Raw genomic sequence first — 23,517 nt, 5'->3', positions numbered from 1 at the left:
CTGTGAAAGGTGCTTCCGCTTTTGAGACCGGCAGCAATTTCAAATGAAAGAACGCCGAAACACGATCATCCTGTCCAACATGAAGTATGAACGAAAATTAAAAACTGAAGAACAAAGCGAAGCCAAAGACGCGAGCTATCCGGGCAAAGATGATTAAAAAAAAAACTCTGGGGAAAAAGTCAGCGCAGTTTTTACGAACTACAAATGTTACATCTCATGTCATTCACGCAAACACGCCTCTATTCGGTCATTGCAACTTATTTCAGCCGTTAGAAGCTATAGAACGTGTGTTTTCAGCAAATTTACGGGAAGCTTCTATCTTTGTTTTCACTGTGTTTTTATATCAGCCATAGGCGAATAGCCAGCGTGTCGCAAGCAGTTCAGGCAAGTCACTGAGATATTCAAACGAAGCTGGGCCACGTCCAGCGGAAGATCACTGGTAAAGGTTAGAGAGGTGGTTTTGTCCACCATGATGAAACCGTTGTCAGAGAAGCGTCCTCGAACGCGACCCGCGGACAGCCACACGAACAAGGCCACTGCATCGGTCTTCAGTTCAATCTCGTGCACGTTGGAACCTCGGAGGCTTTCATCTTCAGAATGGAGCGCGCTCACGTTGGAAATCTGCGCATTTGAAAATAATAAAATAAGGTAACGGTTTAGGAAAACAATTGCTACAGGGATCAACGTTATAATATGGGTGTTGCTTTTACTACAGCAAAAATGACACCTATTTATCGGTGACTCAACAACGTAGGCAAGCAAACAACGCTGCGCGACGTCAAGAAATGTGCTCTCGTAGAAAATAAAGCACGAACGGTATTGCTCTTTGCACGAGCTGTCCGGGTCTTTTGGGTCTCGTAGAGTCACAAATGCAAACTTCGCTTTAACTTCCGAATTAACTGCGTTTGAGGTCTGCGGGACTGACTCACGCATTAGATATAAAAATATAATAAAAATGAATGTGGAGTTAGTAATATGATTATCCATTACTTCCGGTCAAGTTGTAAAAAATATGGCATATACGCCGATATCGGAATTTGTGTGGTAATCATATGGGACAGCAAGAGCCATACAGGCAGTGTAACGCTGCAGTAATGTAGAGTGTTAACGAGTCTTGGACACCATTCGACTGCCAGTGAGAGGACCCGAGCTCTGGGGAGAGGTCTTTTTTTCTACAACATCAAGTAAATGCAAAGGAGCAGTCTCCACCGCTAAAGCGGCAGCAAATTACGATTTTTTTTTTCATTTATAATAAGAAAAGAAGTAAGCTTGCAACTTTCAGGCGTCTTTAATGCTGGCTTAATTACGGGAAGGCGGACGCTCGTTTGGTTTTTCAGGGAAGTTGTAGGCGCTAACAAGGAAGGATACGAGGGAGGGGACACGAACAAGCACTTGTCCGTGTCCCCTTCTCCGTGTCCGTCATTGTTCGCGCTTGCAAGTTTCCAGAGCGTCCCGCACAAACTGGCAACAAGTCTTGCAAAACTACATTTGTTGAGTGCTTTCTTAGGTGACTCTTTTACAGCTCGTGTACGGTTAACTTGCAACACAAGATTACTGGCAAGAATAGAACAAAACTATACAAAACGAGATTTAATAATATTATTTAAAAAATACAAGAAATACGGAAGTCCAAATTCGCTGATGACCAAAAAAAAAAGAAAAAGGAAGTACACCTTACATTCATTTCTAATTGGAATTCCCATCGCTCTCTGCTTTCTTTTGTGACCTAAACACAACTATGTTTTCCTGGTGTTCCCAAAAGTACTTTTTATTTTTTACCCTGGTATCAAAGTTACGTTTTTAATATTAAAACGCGATACATGCGTACTTTCCCGCGTTTTGTAACGCTCTGGGGAAGACCATTAAATGCAAGCACGGCTTTAGAATACGTTGCCGCAGGCGCGTGCACCACATTCGACGCATAGCTCTCACGCCCGTGCCTTCGTCAACTTGCACTGGCGTTACGACAACGCGCGCTGCGAGATAATATAGGCATATTTCTTAACGTGCAAAACACTGAAATATAGAGAGAGGCGCTGGTTCTAATAAGCCCGCTCTCACTATACTCCGTTCACCCTTAAGCTGGGACTAGAAGCTCCGCGAAAATTCGGTCCAGAAAGTTTGAGCACCGGGCGTTCGAGGTGAGAATGAACAGGCACTTTCCAGAACAAGAAACTAGGACAAAATGATAAAAGTGACGGCCCTGGTAAGAATAAACGTGAATCTTCTAGAGTTCCGTGACCGAACGCTGCTTGTTCGGTCCTGCGCGGGGCAATATTTAGAAATTTGCTAAGCAAGTACACTACACTCGGCGTCAACCATTTCGTGCTACACTGTCCAGGGAAGCGTAGCTTCCGTGGTGCTCCACCGGTGTAAAACCTACTTGCGGGAGCACATGAAATCGAAGGAGGAAGGTGCACGTGCTCTCGCGGCAGTGCGGGTACAGTGAACTAGAAACAGGATGCGGCTAGGATGCGGCATTCGCGTGAGGCACATCCTGTTGAACCTGCCAGGTAGCGCTAGTGCTCTTTTTCCGAGCACGGCCTCGCCTTGCTCGCATACAACGACGAGCCGCAAACCTGTACAAAGCGTTCCCTTTTGTTTACCGGACAGAGCAGTGCACAGCACGAGCAGCACGAGCTGATCGAGATTTTAACACCAGCGCCACGCACGGCTTTCAACGCCCTTAACTTCAAGCGGCCGATGGGGCACCGCCGCTGCCTTTTCCACTTCTAGTTCTACCTTACTGTAGTGCGGGGCTGCACCACTGTGGAAGTTACTCTAGCCTCGACTAAAGTAACTGAATCCTGGGAGAGTAGTGACATTACCTTCCATATCTGCTAGCCGGACACAAACATATACTAACATACAGACGACGAAAACCTCGCGAGGCGATTGGCTAATCTGTCTACGTCACCATCTTGGTTCATTCAAATCTTCGAAGCTTCCAGAGGGTCGTTCTAAACAAGATCACCATGGAGCATCATCGTACCGGAAGCGTTCCTCGCCAATATAAGCGTCTTTGGGACTGTGTATGCAATCAACTTATCAATCATGCATGCCCATCTCAACGGATCTCTTACGGTTATATTGTTCGTCTTGCGTATTTTAAAACAGTAAACTTATTTTTCAGTGCCTCCGAGAACTGACACACCATGTGGTGGTGGTACGAAGATGTACGCTTGTTTCGCCGGTGTGGGGATAGCCAAATCTCGGTATACAAGAAACGTCTCCATAAAGCTACCCGTCACCTGCGAATTGAGACCGGCTCACCAAGAACGGAGAGGTCAAGGAGGAATCGCTGATTTCACGGACCAAAATGGCGACCATACGGGGAGCTTGGAGCTACGTTCCTAGGGTTCATTGAATAGCCTTGACAACCTTGCACACAAAAGTTCATAGAGACACCTCTGCACAGCGGTGCTTCCTGGCTTACCGCCCTATGGCTTTCTGCAAGAATAGACGCTTTTAACCAGCTGTGCATCGGCGGCGCCATAACCAACCTTCAGTTTTGGTTTTCTTTTATTTTGTCTACTTCACTTCGTGATTACCACAGAGTTAATCGCGTATTAGGTTCTACTGTGTCCCCATCTCCGGCAAAGGACTTTGTAGGGACTTGTCAACGCCCGTTTCAGTGGCTCGGCATCTTGGCAAGACAATAGAAGGCTAGCAATGGCGGCTTTAACCTGGCGCGTATTTAAAGCGTCTATAGGATGGAGAGGGCAACGACGCGAAACTTCTCTTGCCAACCTGCCTTGAGTGCGGCCGACGGGATCTCGGTGGCCAGGCGAGGCACTTGGAGCAGGAGGAAGTTGCTGGAGAGCGTCTCGCCGTCGCTGTCGTTCGACAGCCGGAAAGTAAGGAAGCTGTTGTTTCGACTGCAGGACGCAGACGACAGCAGCTCCGATAGGTTCTTCGCTGAAACCACTTGGACGAGGGAGCTCATCTGCAGGAGAGGAAAGCTGTGGTTAAAACAGCGCCGCATTTTCTTTTTCTTCGTATGAGTTTTGATTGATTGAGCACCTTAACCTTTCTAAGGTGCTCAGTCATCCGGTATATATATATACTTTATGCGCTCAAAATGTTCTCCTCAAATAAACTGCAGAAATATCCATAAAATCTTTTGTGTTCGAGTTTCAGGATACGCGTGTTGTGTAGGGTGGTTAAGTTGCTTTTGAAGTCCGGATACCGCTTTGGGAGTTCTATTTTTGGTCAGAGTTGAGGGCAAAAAGCTTCCCCGGTTGCTGATTGGACGTGGCCTCACCTTTTTCTGCTGGGCGCGCGTAATCGGCCAATGAGAAAAGTTTTAACCATTCACGATTCCACGATTGGGCAGTTTTTTGGTGAGAACTTTTCGTTCGCATGCCTTTCTTTATCCACCGGTGCATTTCAGCTTCTTTACGGCAGCCGAACAACTTGAAACTTGCAAAGAAATCACGGATTATTGATCACTTTGAACGTGAAATAGCAGATGATCACAACTTCGGCCTGCGTCCGATCTCACTTCGCTGCGCCACTCGGTTTTCGTAGGAGGCGGTCCATTTTTTTTTTTTTTTCTGTTAGCAGACGACGTGCTGCGTTTTCTTGTTTCATATCCGTACTCAAAAAACGCTTTCCACCAAAAAATAAAAAAGTAGAGTCAAATTAAACTTGCTCTCGCGTGATCCAACTCGAATCCCAGACGCGTGCTTCCAATCATTCTTCCAATTGTGACAGTGCTAGCTCTTTTTTGCGCCGATATTGTTCTACGAAGATCTCATCTGTTAATACATTCCACTGATCAAAAATTTTTATTTTTGTTGTGAAACTTCAAAACTTATCCTGCACTACTTTCTCTTTCACTCCTTCTGAGATATATCTCCAACTTTATCGTGATATCTCCAGGATCCGAAATGGCTAAATTCTCGTTCCGAAATTCGACAAGCAAATGCCACTCACGTATTTTTTTTTTTAAGACCTTTGATATATTCCTAGACTTGCGCTTCCGGACATTTTTCGAGCCGGGAAATACACTGTTTCGCGTTTGAGAGCAAACAGTACGACGGCGCGAATCACATATCGAGTGCAGACTAGAGCAGCTCGAGCTACAGATATGAGCTCAGGAATCCTGTATGCACCAACAGAAATGGACACGGACGAGCCTTCTTCGTGTCCGTCTCTCTTCGTGCAAAAAAAGTTTCCTGAGCATCAGACACCGTTTCATTCAAAGTTCGACCGCAACCGACTCTACGATTCCAATCGAGCCAATCAAGAGGCAGCGCCGAAAAGGCAACGTCAAGGCGCTCCTTGCCTTTGGGCGCTTGCTATTGCCGACTGCACCGATCACGCACAGCGAAGGCACCGCAATCCAGGGCTTCTTTCTGGGTGATCGGTTTATAGCCTGTGATGGCAAACCACAAAGAAAAAGAACGAGCGCAGTGACGGTGTACTTTCAGCGCTGCCTTATCAGCTCCGTTCGATCTTAGCGTCGGTTGCGCGGTCGAACTTCTCACAGTGAAACGGGGTATAGCTTAACAACGCGTTTATTTAAATTACTAAGCATTATACTTCGTTTCAACTTAGGTCCGAGCGCGTTCGATGTTATGAGCCGAAGGGCCAATCAAACAGCGAAAGAGGCATAACGTCATGGCCTGCTCTCTGCACTTGATAGGACCAACCGGTATTCGCCGTCTTCTCTGTGCGTGCTCCTCCGCCGGCTAGTTCTATCAAACGCAGAGAGCACGCCATGACGTTGCGCGTTTTGCGCTGCTTGATTGGCTCTTCGGCTCATAACATCGGCCGCGCTCGGACGTAAGGTGAAACGAAGTATAGCAATCTATGCGCGTGGCTGTGATGAACGTCGCTGGCACGAACTGACGACAGAACAGGCGTCGGCATGCAGCTACTGCATACATGGGTTGGAGTCTACCTGTGTTCGAGCGCGAAGCGAAAAACCAACGCGGGTCGTATGCATGTAATGTCAACTTTAGGAATTAAAATTACACCCTGCCTAGAAAAGGTGAGAGAAGCATTTTAAGAGTGCACTTAATCAGCGTTTCGTGTGTGAGTCCGGAAGTTGCTGATTTTTTTGGCTTGAATTTAGCGTGAGGCAAAGCTTCGAATCGCTATTCCTAATATCCCCTAAGAAAATTAGGGCGTTTAAAAAAAAAAAAAAGGAAACTGTCTTCGGTAACAAATTACCAGCCACAGAGGACGTCAGGAATTTCTGGAAACATACCAATTAGCCAGATGATTAATTAAAATTTCTTAATTAACCTTTTATTTAGCGGAAATAGTCATATGATTCCAATTAGAAAGTTGCTGAGCGTTATCGAAAACCGCTAAATCAGTCATTTTAAGAAAGACCTTGAGCGCGTGAGAAGAGTAGTAGCGCACTAAAGTTACCACTCGTGGAGCAGGTACAAAGCTGGGGCTAGATAAGAGGCGGAAAATCGCGAGGTCGCCTTACCGCAACCGCTAACCTTGTACCTGCTCCATGAGTGGTAACTTTAGTGCGCTATTATACTGTTCTCGCGCACTAAAAGTCTTTCTGAAAATGGCTCATTTAGTGGTTTTCGATAACGCTCAGCAACTTTCTAATTGGAACCATATGTCTATATTCACTAATTAAAAAGTTAATTAACGAGTTTTTATTAATTAGCAGGCTATTTAATTAGCGGTGTGGCTGGTAGTTTGTTCACAAAGACAGTTTTTTTTTCTTCAAACGCCTTAAGTTTTAGGATTTTTGAAAGTGTTCGCAAAAACACCCGGCATATATATTAAGATGTACTCATTTGTTTATTGGACGACGTTCCGAGCGGGAACCGCTCTTCATCAAGTCATGGCAGAGTGCGGACAGTCAACGAAAATCACCCCCTCCAACTCCCCAAAGAAAATGTGAGAGAGAGAAGGGAAGAATACATATATATATATATATATATATATATATATATATATATTTCTTTTTTTGTGCTAAAAGGCAGCAACAGGCGTGCCAACGAGAGCACTACGAGGTTTAAACGCTACAATCTAGAAGAGAGCTGGGAGTATGAATTAATTACGAGGTGGGAGAACCGTCTTCACCGTAAAAAAATAGTTCCCGCCGCGTGGCACTGTACTCCATTTCTCTCCAAGTCCGACCGCAGCCCACACTGCGGTTCGATGGAGCCAATTAAGGCAATGTCAAAACTGCATCGTCATGGCACTCGTCGCCGTTAAACCGATCACGCGTAGTAAACTCGCCATGATCCTGTGCTCTTTTTTTTTTTTTTTTCTAGCGCGTAATTGGTTTAGTTGCTGGTAGCACACAAGAAAAGTGAGCGCCGTGACGATGCAATTTCGGCGCCTCCTGGTTAGCTCGTAGTTTCGCGTGCTGGCTTCATTACGCTCAATATCACACTGAAAAATTGCTGCAGTATTTACCAGCTGTGACTAACCAGCGCTGTCATGAAGTCAGCAGTGCGCCTAAGTAGTTGCGAGCTAAGGAGCCAGGTGAAAAATTATTGACTAAGGGAATTTCACGAGCGCGAAGCAAGCGGGTCAAGAGTAACCTGGTCAAGCGGGTCAAGAGTAACCAGCGAAGCAATCTGGTCAAGAGTAACCAGCGAAAGTGACATTGAAAGATAGCCCGGACTTAAACGTAACTGCGTAAACGGGGATTTTCATCTTGTAAAAACTAAAATTTAGATATCGATTAGAAAACAAAAATGTTTTACCAACAGAAATCTCCGAGGCAAAGTTTTACACACAAGATTTAAAAGAAGAGAAACGGAAGGAAGATAATACGAAAGCCGAATTGCCAGTGACATAAACAAATATGGAAGCGTCCGTAAATGCGGGCTCTCTCATCGTTCAACGCCCTGCTGAGATCGCTTTAGCGGTATATCTGACCCCTAAAGATGTTTGTCTTCAGACTGTTTGCTGTTCCAATTCTTTCTAGATGTGTCCCCCACCGTGCCAAGACGTCGTTAGCGCTTGTGGTCAACCGAGATAGGAGTCGGCCATGGCACTGAGCCCCGATACTTCATTTCTGCTTAACTCGACGCGCAGCCGACGCTACGAGGTAATGAGACTAATCAAGCGGCGGCAAAAGCTCAAGTCGCTTTATGAACGTTTCCGCGACGGCTTTATGATCAGTTCAAGTGTTTACGATTGGTTCAGTGACATTAGAACACTTACTAAAACATGAGGAACAACTTTGATTGTGTTCTTTTGACACGGTTTGATTGGTCCCATCAGCTCGTAGCGTCGACTACACCGTACCCCCAAAGTAATATCTTTCAGCCGCCTTCTAAGTCCTAAGTCACTTGAAACGACTAAGACCTACACGTGGTTGGTGAAAACCGAGCGCTTACTAAATGTGCTTACCACCTGTCACGTGATCCCTTTAATCAATGAAGTTGTTAGTCAGCGGTTAAACAGGCGCTAGTCACGTCTGGTGAATACGGCTGTTGATCTCTAGGTCGAGACGTTTTTTCAGCCTAGCCTTTCACCGAGATTTCTTTTTTGACAGCATCAATTGGCTTTCGGAGTGCACTGCGTGAAAATGGACGCACGGGCATTTTGTAGAGTATGTGTTATCCATGCCAGCATAGGCACATTGTGTTTAGTTTATTATTTCATTTTACTTTATGTTTAACTTTTAGTTTATCTGACCAAGCGAAGATCGAACTGTTGATTACGAAAAAGTAGCGCAACAAACACGGCGTAAAAGAGAGAAGAGTACAGGGATGTGGCGAATAGTGGTTTGGATCGAATAAGCTACGACAACCGGTTCTGCTAATAGTGCTGATGCTAGAGATGGCACTAAGCTATGCAGCGCGAAACTGAGAGAAAGGAGACGCGAGCACCCGGGGACGTCAGTACGCCGAGCTCTGGTTCGAATAAATTAGTGGGGAGACCTAAACCCAGCCGCCTTTGTCTCCACTGCACTAGCCAAACGCGTTCGAATGCGCAAGCCAAACGCCGGTGCTCCGCTTTCTAACGCGTTCGACGAGTGAAATTGAGGCAAACGTTCCACTGCACTCATCGAACACGTTCTGTTGCGATGGGCCTTAGTCAAGGTCACGGTCCTTCCCTCGCCCCTCCCCCCCCCCCCCCCCCCCCCTTTCTTGCCCCCCGGCGGGAGTGTGCCGTCCCATTCAGAGTCGGCGACAGGCCGTATGGGCCGTTAATGGCTGGCAACCTCGTATGGCACCGTGTTGACATCCCGAGACCTGGGCGAGATGTTAAGCCGCCTATTTACCGGAAGGTAAGCGGAGATTATGACGGCGGATTACCTGGCGAGGATTCCGAGCGACTGCGCCAACTGCAGGCATCAGACCTCAGACACAATGGACGGGGCAAGCTTCCTATATGGATTTTCCGTGAAGGTCGACCTTTCCTCGAACAGTTCGGATTATCGTCTTCCGCCACCCGCGGATTATCCGGCCAAACCCCTTCTTGAGCCACGACGGCGCCTAATGGAGGGAGCCATCCCAATCCGTCTGCTGCGACTTTGTGTGGGTATGTGAGCAGAGATGGCAAAATTACTTTCAAGAAAAAATTAAATTACATTACTAATTACTTTTCAGAAAAGTGGAAAATGTAATTAAATTACATTACAATTACCGTAGACTAAAAGTAATGACATTACATTAGAGTTACTTTCCAAAAGTACTGAAATTAATTTAACATTACTTTTCATCACCTTGAGGCAGTAATTTGTACTCATTTTATTTACAGTATATGTACCCAAACTCAGATATTCCTGTCTACACCACAACAGCCTTATGCGCCTCATAATGAACCATACTAAGGAGTTGTTTTGCTAGCGCACACGACTTAAGTATTAAATATGGTGAATAGCTTCTCCTTTAGATGTCACTCAAAAACAGTCGACTCACCGGTTTTGCTATTACTTCAACGGTGAAAATCCTTAGTTAAAAGATTATATGTTTCCGTTTTTCTCTTTTTCAAGTTATGGAAGGAAGGGAAACCTCTCACGCTTCCTTCCGCCTCAGGCGCAATCTAATGATATTCTCTTAAGAGCACTAGTTGACATATTCTCGGTCATTCCTCTCAAGAAGTATATATTGTTCCCAAACACACGAAGAGCCCAAGTTATTGCGCGTTGTCACACAAGGGGCCTGGCTATTTGCTAGGGAGAAGCGTAGCAGTTGAAAAAAGGGATGGCGCGAGCTTCCTAGAATGTGTCCTCTCCAAACAAAGGGTGGCGATACCTGCTCGTAAACTTATTCACAAATAAACATAAAAAAAAAAAAATGGCAGCGGGGCAAGCCGCAAGCAGTATCTACTTTGTTCGATTCATGTCATTTCCGACTACAAAAAGCATCTTTTTAAGGCCGAGGACACCCACGAAACGTTCTGGCTCCTTGACAAAGCATTTGGGATTAACTATTTATTGCGGTCGTTTGTGTCGTCAAGCAAAGTCAAGCGGTTTGACTTTGCTTGACGAAAGAGCAAGAGGGTTGGGGATCTGCTCGTCCTGTCCACTCAGGTTTTAAAATATGTCCACCTCACTGGTGATGTGCCCTTCGCCTTGTGGCCTATAAGCCATTCATCCTCAAGATGCCAGTGCGGTGGAAGTTACGTGCTCGTTGGAACAGTTACACCTCCATTTTTCGCCACGTAACTACGCTCTCGTTCATACCCACGCGCGATGAAAGGGATTGCTCGGGTGATAAAATAAAGGTGGTGGATTGGTTCAGGTGAGCTCGTAGCTCCCACCGCACTGTCAGCTTAGGGATGAGCGAAGCAGAATATCGTCGTGATGACGTGACGCCTTGTATCTGTCTTGCCTTTAGTTAGTGAGCAGTGGCCTTCCAGCGATGTCTTTACACGGAAGCTTTCCTTCATCGCCTTTCCCACCCGCCTTTGTGCGTCTGTCGAGTCCTTCATATCAAATTTTGCGATGAGATGGCCGTCGTTGATTTGCTCTTAAGTCTAATTCACGACATTTCGCCTTGCAAAATAATTTTTATCTTTTTCTTAAAGCTCGCAAATGAACTTTGTCATCATGCGACAAAAGTGAATTCAAAAGTAATGTGGAATTTTCTAGAAATTACTGCCTGAAAGTAACTCATTACATTACTAAATTACCAGCCTAGAAAAGTAATGCATTACATTACTCTTTACCACAAAAAGTAAATAAGTGACTGTAATTTTATTACAGTAATGTCATTACTGCCATCTCTGGTATTTGAGTTTGTGCGTGCTCAAGGGGTGAACAGGGGCGGAGTCAGGCAATGTAACGTTTGTTGGCAGCACGACCACCATTGGCTGCCAACCGCTGGGGTACCAAACAGTGACCTTATTAAAGAAGCGAGCAAGAGGTCGCAACGGTGCCCTCGGACGATGTACGTACATCTGTGAACATGCATTAAAGAGAGTTTGTCGCGAGAGACCCACCCGTCTTCTGATGTTCCTGCCTGGAATCATCCTGCGGTTCCTGTCCTGGCCTGAGCCTCGCTGATCCTGCCAGGCGAACTCCTCGGTAACAACAGTTCGAATCCGAAAGCCAAACGCCAGATTTTGGTGTTCCGCGTTCTAACATATTCTGCGAGTGATATGGAGAAAAAAGGCTGCTTTTGTCTCCACTGCACTCGTCGAATGCGTTTGAATGCGAGAGCCAAACACCGGATTTCGGTGTTTCGCTTTCTAACGCGTTCGGCGAGTGAAATGGAGACAAAAGCTGCATTTGTTTCCCTGCACTCATCGAACGCGTTCGAATGCGAGAGCCAAACGCCGGACGCCGGCCTTCCGCGTTCTAGCGAATTCGAGAAGTGAAATGAAGACAAAGATTGCCTTTTTCTCCATTGCCACAAAGCCTGGCAGTTCGACGACGGAGCCATAGACTGCCCTGTCGCAGATTTGGAGCGCGAGAATCTGGTACCACAGAGACTCAAAGATTCACTTCTCGGGGAACCTGGACGTCAGCGCACAGCTTTTGCAGCGGCGAGGACCCGAAACACACTTGTTCAGTCAGGAGAAGTGTGTTTCGGCGTCTCGCCGCTGCGGGGCTCCAGTCACGTGGCTCTCCTCTCATCCGTTTTCTGCCGCTCCACCTTTTTCATTTCGGTGGTCGCTTCTCGTGGCGATCTGCAGGCTTTGTTAGTATATAGGAGGCTATGCCACTACACTCCAAATGCCAGACGCCGGTATTCCACGTTCTAACGCGTTCGACAATTGAAATGGAGACAAAGGCTGTCTTTGTCTCAACTGCACTCGTTGAACGCATTCGAATGCGAAAGCCAAAAGCCGGACGCCGGTGTTCCACGCTCTGACGAGTTCAACGAGTGAGATTAAGACAAAGCTTGTCTTTGTCTCCACTGCACTCGTCGAACGCGTTCAAATGCGAGAGCCAAACACTGAGCTAACGCGTTCGACGTGTGAATTAAGACAAAGGCTGCCTTTGTCGACTGCAGTCGTGGAACGCGTTCCAGTGCGAGATCCAAACGCCGGACGCTGGTGTTCCGCGTTTTAACGCATTCGACGAGTGCAATGAAGTCAAATGCTCCCTTTGTCTTAACCGCGCTCGTTGAACGCATTCGAATGCAAAAGCCAAAAGCCGGACGCCGGTGTTCCGCGCTCTAACGAGTTCAGCTAGTGAAATTAAGACAAAGGCTGTCCTTGCCTCCACTGCACTCGTCGAACGCGTTCGAATGCGAGAGCCAAACACTGGACTAACGCGTTAGACGTGTGAAATTAAGACAAAGGCTGTCTTTGTCCACTGCAGTCGTCGAACGCGTTCCAGTGCGAGATCCAAACGCCGGACGCTGGTGTTCCGGGTTCTAACGCATTCGACGAGTGCAATGAAGTCAAAGGCTCCCTTTGTCTCTACTGCACCCATTGAACGCGCTCGAATGCGAAAGCCGAACGCCGGACGCCAATGTTCCGTGTTCGAACGCGTTCAACGATTGAAATGAAGACAAAGACTGCCTTTGTCTCCACTGCACTTGTTGAACGCATTCGAATGCGAGAGCCAAGCGCCGGACGCCGGTGTTCTGCGTTCTAACGCGTTCGACGAGGGAAATGGAGACAAAGGCTACGGTTGTCTCCACTGCACTCGTTGAACGCGTTCGAATGCGAGGGCCAAACACCGGATGCCGCTGTTCTGCGGTGTAACGCCTTCAATGAGTGAAATGAAGACAAAGGCTGTCTTTGTGTCACTGCACTCGTCGAACGCGTTCGAATGCGAGAGCCAAACGCCGTACGTTGGCGTTCCGCGTTGTAACGCATTCGACGAGTGAAATTAAGTCAAAGGCTGCCTTTGTCTCGACTGCCCTCATCGAACGCGTTTGAATGCGAGAGCCAAACACCGGACGGCGGTGTTCCGCTTTCTAAAGCATTCGTCGAGTGAAATGGAGATAAAGGCTGGCTTTGTCTCCACTACACCCGTTGAACGTGTTCGAATGCGTGAGCCAAACGCCGGACGCACTGTTCCGCGTTTTAATGCATTCGAAAAGTGAAATGAAGACAGTCTGCCTTTGTCTCGACTGCACTCGTCGAACGCGTTCGAATGCGAAAGACAAACAAAAGTGCGAAAGCCAAACAAACATTGGGATCCGGGAAATAAATTTTAGACAATACAACACCGTATCTTTTTGAGACGATGTTGTATTGTCCCAACGTTTTCCCCCAGTCTCGAGGTTTCCTTTTGCTTTCCACTCTGATCGCTCATCATCTCGCCTCCGCCGTAACCCTTATTAAAGGCCCGTTCACACTCTTGCGACCGAGTACGACTGAGAGAGACGAGATCTCTTACAACTTCTTAAATGTTTTTAGAATGAGGGAACACGCTGACATTGTGGCGCCATCTATGCGGTGCCCTGGAACTGCATTTCAGAAGAGCGAAGGTTTTGAGGGATTTTCGAGGTCAAATGTGCGTAATACCCATAGAAAGGCTCGTTTATAACATTGTCAAAAGTTTTTCGAGCCAAGAAAGAAAGGATAATGCTCGAGAAATAAAAAAAAAAATATGCCGGACCGCCGAGTTTACACTGCTTCCCAATAGATGGCGCCAGGGTATTTTCTGGTTTAACAAGTTTTAAGGAACCCAGATTTAAGAGGTCGCAAGCAGTCGCAAGAGTGTAAACGGGCCTTTATTATAAGAGGTATGCGTGGCGTTTCCAGTATTCTCAGAAACAAATCTATAATGTTTTCAATCACGGGAACTGAGCGAGGTGCCGGATTTAATAACCCTACCCGGCCGCCTTCTCTCGCCCTTAATTAGTTTCGTACCGGTCTGATCCCGATTGAAAGCTACTGGAGCTGAAAGAGTTTGTGTAGTAGCGTTGCAGGGCTGGAATTACTAGCTTAAAATATGGGCGCGTGTCAAGTACAGAAATAGTTATTCTTACACTTTAGAATTGTTGGAATTCATGTATGAGCGAAGAGGCATGAAACGTACGCGAGAGCGTTTATAAAAATATGCGAAGTGTCTTTTTTTTTATTTTATTAGGTGCACAATTTAGAAACAAAGGGAATTCGCTTTAGGACTGTGCTTTAGCCACGGGTGTAAGTTAGTGGCTATGGAATGAACTGACGAGCGGACACAGGCGTCCCTCTTGTCGCGGTATCCTAAGAACAGCAGTCTCTTTGGAAGGTCCGGCCTCCGGTAAGCGCCCCTTGCCTTTCGCCTTGCCAAGGCTGCGCGTGCTCGCTCGTGGCACCCAAGACTCCGAAGGATTACCGAATGTAGGAAGCTAGCGATGAAGGCGGGACAAGTGAAGCTCTTTTCTGCCGTTCTTATTCTTTCAGTGACTAGAGAGTTTCTGCCAACTCGCCGGCTGGAGTGCAGGTGTAGACACCTTTTCCACAAGGGCGCAGCCGTCTTGAATGTCGTCAGTTCTACAGGGTGATACAAGGAGAAGGTAGGCTCTTTAAACCGTCCGCAAAATTCGGTTTCTTAACCTATCGCGCTACGACTTTGTGCAACGTTGCCCACAGTTGGTGCATTTTGTTTGTAAAATTTGCAAAGAGCGAACTTACCTGAGGAAGAAGTAAACAAAGAAAAAGGCTTAGCTCCCATGGAAACGCAGCGACGCCACCGGTCTTCAATTAACACGGCGCCGTTTCGCACGGGAGACAAGAGATGGCGCAAGTGGTCGCGACGCCAACTGCCGCCAACGAACGAGCATACGACGCCGAGAGCCGACGTCTTCAGCAGACAAGGAACTGGAGTTCCTTGTTGGTACCGCCCCTGTTTCTGTTTCTGCGACTGTCGCAGCCAGCGGAACGCGCGCCGCTTTTGAGTCGAAAAGATCGTCTGCTAAAAACGCCGGCTCTCGGTGCCGTATGCTCGTTCGTCGGCGGCATTCGTTGAGCCATCTCTTGTGTTGTCTCCCGTGCGAAACGGCGCCGTGTTGTTTGAAGACCGGTGGCGTCGCTGCGTTTCCATAAAAGCTAAGCCTTTTTCTTTTTTTACTTTTTCCTCGGGTAAATTCGCTCCTTGCAAATTTTACAAAAAAAAAAAAAAAAAAATGCACCATCTGTGGGCAACGCTGCACAAAGTCGTAGCGCGATAGGTTAAGAAACCGAATTTTGCGGTCGATTTAAACAGCTTGGCGTCTCCTTGAATCACCCTGTAGTATGCGGTAAAGCATCTTTTTTTTAATATCTCCACGCCACTAGAGAGTGTTTACGAAAAATGCGTAGTTGTCACACATTGTTGTTTTACCTCACCTATATTTTTTAGCATAATCCAGGTTGAAATGTTTTAATATTTTTTCGTCCCGCATACCAGATACGTAACCCACGTGACTGAGAACGACGGGAAACAGAGAAAACGTATATACAGCGTGTCTGCCGTACCTACCGCGCTGCTGTGGCCGACGCCAGGATATGGGCAATTCGCATAGTTGTGCCGTTGTGACATAAAAAAAAGAACAAATATTAAAAGGGCAAAATAAATACGCGGTAATCCAAAAACCTGTTTGGTAACAAGGCTGTAGTACTGCAGTTTCTACGTCGCCTGAACATTTTCCCTGGCTTGAGTAACATGATAGGACAATAGGACCGCCTTCCTCTCCGCATACCTTCAGGAAGCAACCAAAAATGTGTTTCCTAAATCCTTCCTGGCTATTTTTATTTTAAACTGTCGTGGTTGTTGTGTCGTGCTATTTTTTTTTCTTTTTACATGCTATGCACGGTGTTTTGTAGTTTTTGTGCTGCTTTATGTATTTGCTATTTTGCAGTTGCTTGTGTAGCAATTGCAGTTTAAGTCCAGCCCGTTATAGCGCTTGCGGCACACAGCAAAACGGTCTGAAAAAAAAATGGTAACGCCCAAAATACGGTACTTTTGACCAATGATATTTATGGATCAGGAAAGATTTGCCAATTTTCGTTAGGGAGTAGGCAATTAGCTTGTATATTGAAGGAAGTGAATGGCCGTGACTAGGTGCCGGGAGTGAAATAGTAACTGTAGTTGGTAACAGGTTAAGAGTTCGGAGGAAGCTGCTCCCACCCCTTTCCACCTTATAGAAGAGCGAAGGATGGAGAGAAGGCGACCTCCTTTTCAACCTGCTCTCTGCAAAAGTGGAAACAGGTGGGAGAAGTTTCCCCTACACTTTTAGCCTGTCACCAACTATAGTTTCCAGTTTTGAGAGCTTGTGTCGTTCAACCAACTTCACAAAAATAACGATAATAATTCCCGGAGAAGGGGAGAAAGGGGAAGTTGGCCTTTGTCCTCCTGGTTCCCCTTCTCCGGGGAATATTATCATCGTTAATTTTGTCAAGCTCGCTTGCGCCTTTGCGTTAATTACATTATAATCTCCGCAAATGCCTCTGCCAAGCTCAACCATCTACATTCTACACAGTATTTGTCTTTTGTTGTTATTGCTGTTGTAAGAAATGAAACCGGGCAGCATTGAAACTGAGATAGCTTTTTACGTGTACTGTGAAGAGCGACGAGAAGTAGATCACTAACTAACCTAAACTTTTCTTCTTTTTGCTTGGGCGGGGTTTCAATAAGTTTTAGTTTATTTTAGGAAATCAACGCATCACTGTCCTGCTTCTTTTCAATATGAAGCTAAATATCCCGTATCGCACTTTTCATTTTGTGCTTTGACGAACCTAGGGGGCGAGAGGATATGGAGGAACGTTTGGTATATTTTGAAGTGTTCGGCGTTCCATTGGCTCTTTTTAATCAACTCCATTTTCTGAATCTTATATAAAAAGTGTGCTTGCTAATAAAGGAAAAACTCATTTTAAGCAGAGGCCCAACCGCTAAACAAAAAAGATATGTACAAAATACGAGGCACTGGGCTCTAACGTATAAGGTGCTCGGCTTTTCCAAAGGACTCCGAAGAAGAATTTTTCTCTCGCCTTTTTTTTGCCCCTTTCATTCCCCTAGGCAGAACCAATGGAGCGTGAGCCAAAGAAGAAAACAAATAAAGAAATGCGCAAGACGGCGCTAAACATGTACATATATATTGAACGGGTGGACGGACAGTCCCCTCTGGAATGAATGGAGCAGCAAGGGCACCACTGATCGTGTTCAAGGATTCTTCGGTGCGCACATACAAGGCCAAGAAGAATGGGCAAACATATATCGCGTCGGGCGTGATGCAAAGAAAGCCAAAGAGGCCTCACTGCCTGAAACGAGAGGTGTCTCGGTCCTATTTCCTTTGGCTGTCGCAAGCGGATTGGCTCGAAACATACGCGCTTTGTAGCGTGCATGGAGCAACACCGATCGTGCGCACGGATGTCACGCAGTCACAAAAACACGTACAAGCAAACAAACGCAAAAAAAAAAAAATCAAAGCGCACGTACCCGAACACTAATGGTTCTTGATCCTCCCGTATACAACTTGCTTCAATGGTTTCGAAACTGGAATACTCATAACAAGTTCCTTCTCAAGAGAGACCACTCAAGAATGTTCCGCAATCACAGTTAAGTTTTATGAGAGAAAGAAATAAATAGACAGGCGAAAAGGCTTCTTGGAAAATATATATGTATGCAGTGTGTCGAACCGAAAAAAATACGGGTTCGGTTACGGTTCAGGTTCAGGTAAATTTATTTTGTTCCGGTTCAGTTCCGGTTCGATTAATTCGATCCGCGAACCGGTTCGCGAACCGGTTCGGGGCGCTGAACCGGTTCGCGAACCGGTTCGGAAATTATAAATGACAAATTGCAACATCAAAATAAATTACAAATAAAACATCTGAAATCAGCACTTACGAAACGGGATACATCGTAGTGTAAGGCTCAGGGATTTCTACCAGCCATGGTTTCTTTATGTGCACTTAAAGGTTACCTCACCGACGTTTACGCATTCGGACTTCATCTAATTGGGTCCGACGCAGTACCTGTAAAATCCGCGACCTCCTTACAAACCCACTTACAAGCAGAACTCGCTAACTATCCCGCCACATCGGCGTGTAAGCAATTGAAGGAACAGTGGGGAGAAAATACAGCTTTCTTTATTTGAACTAGCCTTCGGTAACTCAAATTAGACCCTTAAAGAAGTTTTCATTAAACAAGATACGGAATATGAAAAACACTTCACCGAACGCAACGCCAGAAGGACGTAGTAGGATAAATATTAAAATAGAAGAGTTCGCTGTCTCACAAATATGTTAGCTTCTAAGTGCCTATACGAAACCGGATGCATTATTATCCAACTCCACAGCCTTTTCTTTTCTCATTCCGATGGAAGCAAGCTTCAAGAACTCGCGCGTTCTAGAAACGTGTTATGAAATGAGCACACAGCAGCATTTAGGATTTACGAGATTGTAGGAAAATAAAATCCCGTAACGCGATTTTTTTTTTCTTTTTTGCACAGCTTTTCAATTTTCTTTCTTCCGTGCAAGCCGCGACCAGCGCAATACTGGTTCCTATGTCAAGATTCACGGATGCAGCGTTTATATTCCCAAGACTGAGTGGAGAAGAAAAATATGTAAGCGAGGTGTGTGTCAGTTGATGGCACTTAAAAAACAAATGGCATTGATAGCACATTCATTGTCAACAGCGCGTGGCCGAACCGTTTTGACATGAGCCGGTAACCGTTATTTTTTTTCCGGTTCAGTTCCGGTTCGGGTTCATCGCGATAACAATATAACGGTTCGGGTTCGGTTTCAGTTCCGGAAAAAATACCGGTTCGGTTCTGGTTTTCGGTTCGGTTCGGTTCCGGTTCGACACCCTGTATGTATGTGTCACGGGTCGTGCGTTCGTCAGCCTCTATCGAAAATTTGCGTTCCCCTGTGCCGGTTTCATTGACCTAGCTCGTTTTAGAAGTTGCATTTCAATTTTTTGGATTGACAACTTAGAAATCGCTTTAAAAGTCTGAGATGTAACAGACTTGTTGTTTTTAAGAATACTATTGAAACAGGCGCATCTCGCTAGAAGCAAGTTACTCGGGGAGATCAATAACAACAACCCGGGCCGTCAGACCCGGTTACTTCTGAATATTGCACATCTGAGTGTCAAGTGGTTCTCTTTATGAACTTGTTTTCTAAGTCCCCCCCCCCCCCCCCCCCACACACACACACAAAAAACAAACAAAAAACGATGATGGAATTATTATGGTCGCCGAGGGCAGGGTAAAAAAAAATTCTGTAGTGATGTCTTTAATATAAAAAAAGTGACGACACCGAACGCGGGTGGCAAGTCTAGAAACAGTTACAGAAGACGGGCAAACCTCTCGGGGCTTCTTTGGGGGAAAATATGATTATGTCATTGAACAGATGGCACAAATAAGGCTGTCTCTTGCTTGGTGAATATTAGTTACGCAACAATCTGCTGTTTCCTTTTAATTTACGTGCAACTAGTCATCAAGCATAGAAACAAACGAAGGAAGCAATGCTCGTCGCTTTTACAACAAGAGACAAGGTTTTAAAAATCTAATACAAAATGAGATTTAATTTTTTTTCTACCTAAACGACGTTACACTAACACATTAAATCATCCTAAATTAAGTAGCTATCGGCTCAATTTTATAACCATGATCCCCAACAAAAAGTTCTTAAAAAGCAGAATAGTAAAATCGAATATTATTATTTCAAACCCGTTGAAGCTAACGCAAGCGCCGAGGCGCCCACCCATTCAATTCCTGTTTTCGGAAGGAAGCAGCAGCGACAGCGTCCTGAATCCAAACAGCGGTTTGGAAGAGAACAAAGGCCGGCGAGCAGCACGGCTATTTCCGTCGTCAAGCAAAACTCACCGGAAACACGTGCGTCAGCGAGAGCCGTGGCACGAAGGATCCGTAATGGTAAAGGCGAACGTCGAGCCGCAGGTTGTACGGCTCGCCCGCGTACAGGTCGTCGATGGCGTACACGAGCAGGCGGTCCCCGTCTACGTGGGCGGAAACGAGCAGAGGTGCGAAGAACCGCACGGCAAAATAGTGAAGCATCTTCCAGTTTCCCAAGTAATCTGCGAGAAGGAATAGTCCTTTTCAAGAAACAAATCGAGCAACATTGGCGGTCGCCATTTTTTGGGGGGAACGAAGCCTGTGATTGGATCCGATCGGATCCGAACCCTCGCCGAAAGCTGACGCAGCCCTCGTGCCCAATGCATGCTCAGAGTGCGTGTCCAAACAATGGTGGGCTCCGATAATTGACGCTGCAGCTACGAGATGGCGCACACTTTTGAAGAGGGTCTATTACTGAATAAAAAGTCAGGGCGCGAGCGAGCTGGCGAAGATTAGACATTTAGTAAGGTGGTTAGTTGGGCGAGTTGGTAAAGATGAAGCATGGTTAAAATTGCGCTCAAATAGAAAGGAACAGTGGAGAGAGACGAGAGAAAATTGCGCTTGTTCCTCCTCTCTTCTGTCTCCATTGTTCCTTTCTATTTGTGCGCAATTTTAACCATGTTTAAGCTTAGACATAACGCAACCCCGAGACTGCAGGTAAGCATAGGATGACACGTAAAACGAAAAGTAACGATTTTTTTTTTTTTTTTTGTGTATCTATCGGCTTTTGCTCACCTGCAAGTCTCAATCTCGGGGTTGTGTTACGCCTCTAACGAATTGCCTTCATTAACAACGATACTGTACTTTCAGTCGATACCACTTAGAATTCATCCTTGCCGTTCGTAACCCACGAAACACGTGGTATTCTTTCTCTGCACGCGACGGCAGTCGCGAGAAAAATTAGAGAAAATGGCAGTCGTCCTCACGATACGACGAGCGCCTTGTTTGCATATAGTTTAATATTAAATTGCATGTGATGTTTAAAAAAAAAGTTTTCATCGCCTAAGACGCTATAGTAGTTTGGACACCTACCACACCGCAGTTGGAATCAAATTTCCTAAAATCGCGGGTATTTTTTTTTTTAGTTGTAACCTAAGATAAGCGACCTTGAAATGTATAGTTGCAAGGCACCTAATGTTGGTAGAAAACATTGTTCTCACCGTAAAAATAAAACTGGGCGTCATTGAACCCTCAAAGCCCGCCCGAATGTAGGACATGGGTTTGAGATAATGACGTAGCAAATGTTTGTTTTCAGCGGCGGGAGTCCCTCGGTTACATCACTGGGTTCAGAGACCTGGCCCGCCTTGCTAGAACAGCGTTTCAGCCAGGGTGTAAGATAGACAGGTGGGGAAACGAGAGCCAAATGAGCGACCGGATTCTGTCCCCCTCGACTTTCTCTTTTTCTGTGGCGCCATCTATGTGGAGCACCGCGAACTCTCACTCCGGGTGGGCGACCGGTGGCGACTGGCTAAACTGACGGAGATCATTTCTCGTGGATTTTCAATGGAGGACTGTCGTGCTCCCGGTTCATTTTGCGCACTCTCCCATAGAGTTTCATGCAAATCCGACTCCGATTTTTTTTTCTTCTCGCCGCAACGCCATCTGTCGCAAATCGGGGGTACCCGCAAGCAGACGAGTACACAATCCGGTCACGGCGCTGCGGCAGGCTTCTATGGGCCGTTTCCCCACCTGTCTATCTTACACCCTGGTTTCAGCTTAGACTGCGTGAAAGAAAGACCTGCAAAGGCTGGGGCGCGCGAGCGTCCTGAGACGTGGTTTGAGTCCCGCTCCGCTACTGCGCTGGCTTTGGCAGTGCTTTCTTTCACCCAGTCTCAGCTGAGACGCTGTTTCTAGCCGGCCGGCCCAGATGTCATAAATTCCAAACTTTACCATTATTTAATTCGAGAGTTATCAGCAATTTTTTAAAGATTTTTTGAGTGCTGCCAGCCGGTCTCGATGCGCAGTTATTTTAAGCGGAAAAGCTCGAAACAAATGACGAGAAAATAATCGCTCGAAACGCACATGGGTCTTATTAAGATATGCGATATTTTCGTCATTCTTGTCCAGCTAGCTTGCCCCTTTGAATTTAATTGCATTATAATTATAACCTTAAATTGCAAGCTTCACCCTTGTTGGTGTTAGGCTGGTGGCAGCTGATAAAACCCGTTTGCTTTACTGACGTCTAACCGCTGGTTAGCTCAGTTGGTAGAGCGCTCCACCTATAATGGAGAGGTCCCGGGTTCGATACCCGGACCAGGCGGATTTCTTCGGTCGCTCACCAGTCACCTAGCTGTGTTTGGAGATTTATGTTTGTCCTTTGTCCCTCTTGTTGCCTTTCTCCAGGGATTATTTTCGTCGCGATTCCATGTCGTTTATCACTGATGCTTAAATGGGGAAAATAATTGTCTCTTGATGAAAATAGATGTACATCACAAGAATGACTTACCGGTGTTATTCAAACAATAAAAAATCTCAAATAAATATTCTAATTTTTTTGTGGGCTTGTCTTTACTTCGCTGCTGACGAGGCGCAAAGCTATTACTCGAACTTCTAATTAGGAACAAAATGAATTATTTTGAATCGAGTATTTATTTATTTATTTATTTATTGTTCCATCAGGGCCCGAAGGCATTACGGAGGGGGAGAACAACAATATAGTAATACGAGTATAAAACAAAAAAACAATTAGGATACAAAACAAAATAAAGTTTTAGATACACTCGTGAAGAATATGGTTAGTTAACGCAGATTTAAAATGCTCCGAGTACGTGATGGAAGATGAATGGATCAATAAAGAATTTGAAATTTGAACATTAAAATTTAAAATTTGAATTTGAATTTGAAGTAATTCAGGGCGGGTTCTATATCAGCTGCGCTTTTTCTTTTCGGGGTGGTAATTATTATTTTATTCGTATGATGATTTGAGGTATCCTTTATTGTGACGTGAGACAGGATCTAGGCTTTGATGATCGATAGAGATCCATTTCGGTTGGTTTATTAAGGAAAGGTGTGGAACGTCGCCGCAGCCGTCTATTGATTGGCGATCGCGGAGACGTCTCTAAAATGACCCAGAAACAGGACGACCGACTTACAAAATCGACTCGACAAATACATTCGGGGCAGTAGAGCATCAAGCGCCAAAAAAAGAAAAAAAAAAAAGAGCACTATTAAAAGACGGATATGTGTTTGCGGTAAAAGTAAAAGGCATCAAAATATGATGTTTCATCGCGGCGCAATTGTCTTGACGAGCGGGGACGTAGTTCCCCAGAGATAAAAAGGTCAGATTTGAAAAAAAAAAAAAAAAAAAAAAAAATAGTGGAGGTGCTATAGAAACAATAATTTGCAAAAG

General features: G+C 45.7%; 1 protein-coding gene and 1 non-coding gene across 2 annotated transcripts in view; one reads left to right on the top strand and one right to left on the bottom strand.

Annotated features, from left to right (window-relative positions):
* Window positions 1-200: 200 nt before the first annotated feature.
* LOC120837893 (beta-mannosidase) overlaps window positions 201-23,517 on the bottom strand; it is a 73,054-nt gene continuing 49,737 nt past the window's right edge. The window contains exons 7-9 of the mRNA XM_042292243.1: window positions 20,142-20,350; window positions 3,755-3,946; window positions 201-621 (exon numbers count right to left, since the gene is read on the bottom strand). Coding sequence (XP_042148177.1) covers window positions 328-621; window positions 3,755-3,946; window positions 20,142-20,350 — 695 coding nt within the window. The 3' untranslated portion in view covers window positions 201-327. The remainder of the gene's footprint in view (window positions 622-3,754; window positions 3,947-20,141; window positions 20,351-23,517) is intronic.
* Trnai-uau lies at window positions 22,356-22,429 on the top strand. Its single transcript has one exon. It is a non-coding gene; the product is annotated as a tRNA-Ile (tRNA).

The sequence above is a fragment of the Ixodes scapularis genome, unplaced genomic scaffold, assembly GCF_016920785.2.
Source record: "Ixodes scapularis isolate PalLabHiFi unplaced genomic scaffold, ASM1692078v2 PGA_scaffold0__279_contigs__length_252992795, whole genome shotgun sequence".
Classification (NCBI taxonomy): domain Eukaryota; kingdom Metazoa; phylum Arthropoda; class Arachnida; order Ixodida; family Ixodidae; genus Ixodes; species Ixodes scapularis.
Note: the sequence above shows the minus strand (reverse complement) of the source record. Positions and strands in the feature narration are given on the sequence as shown.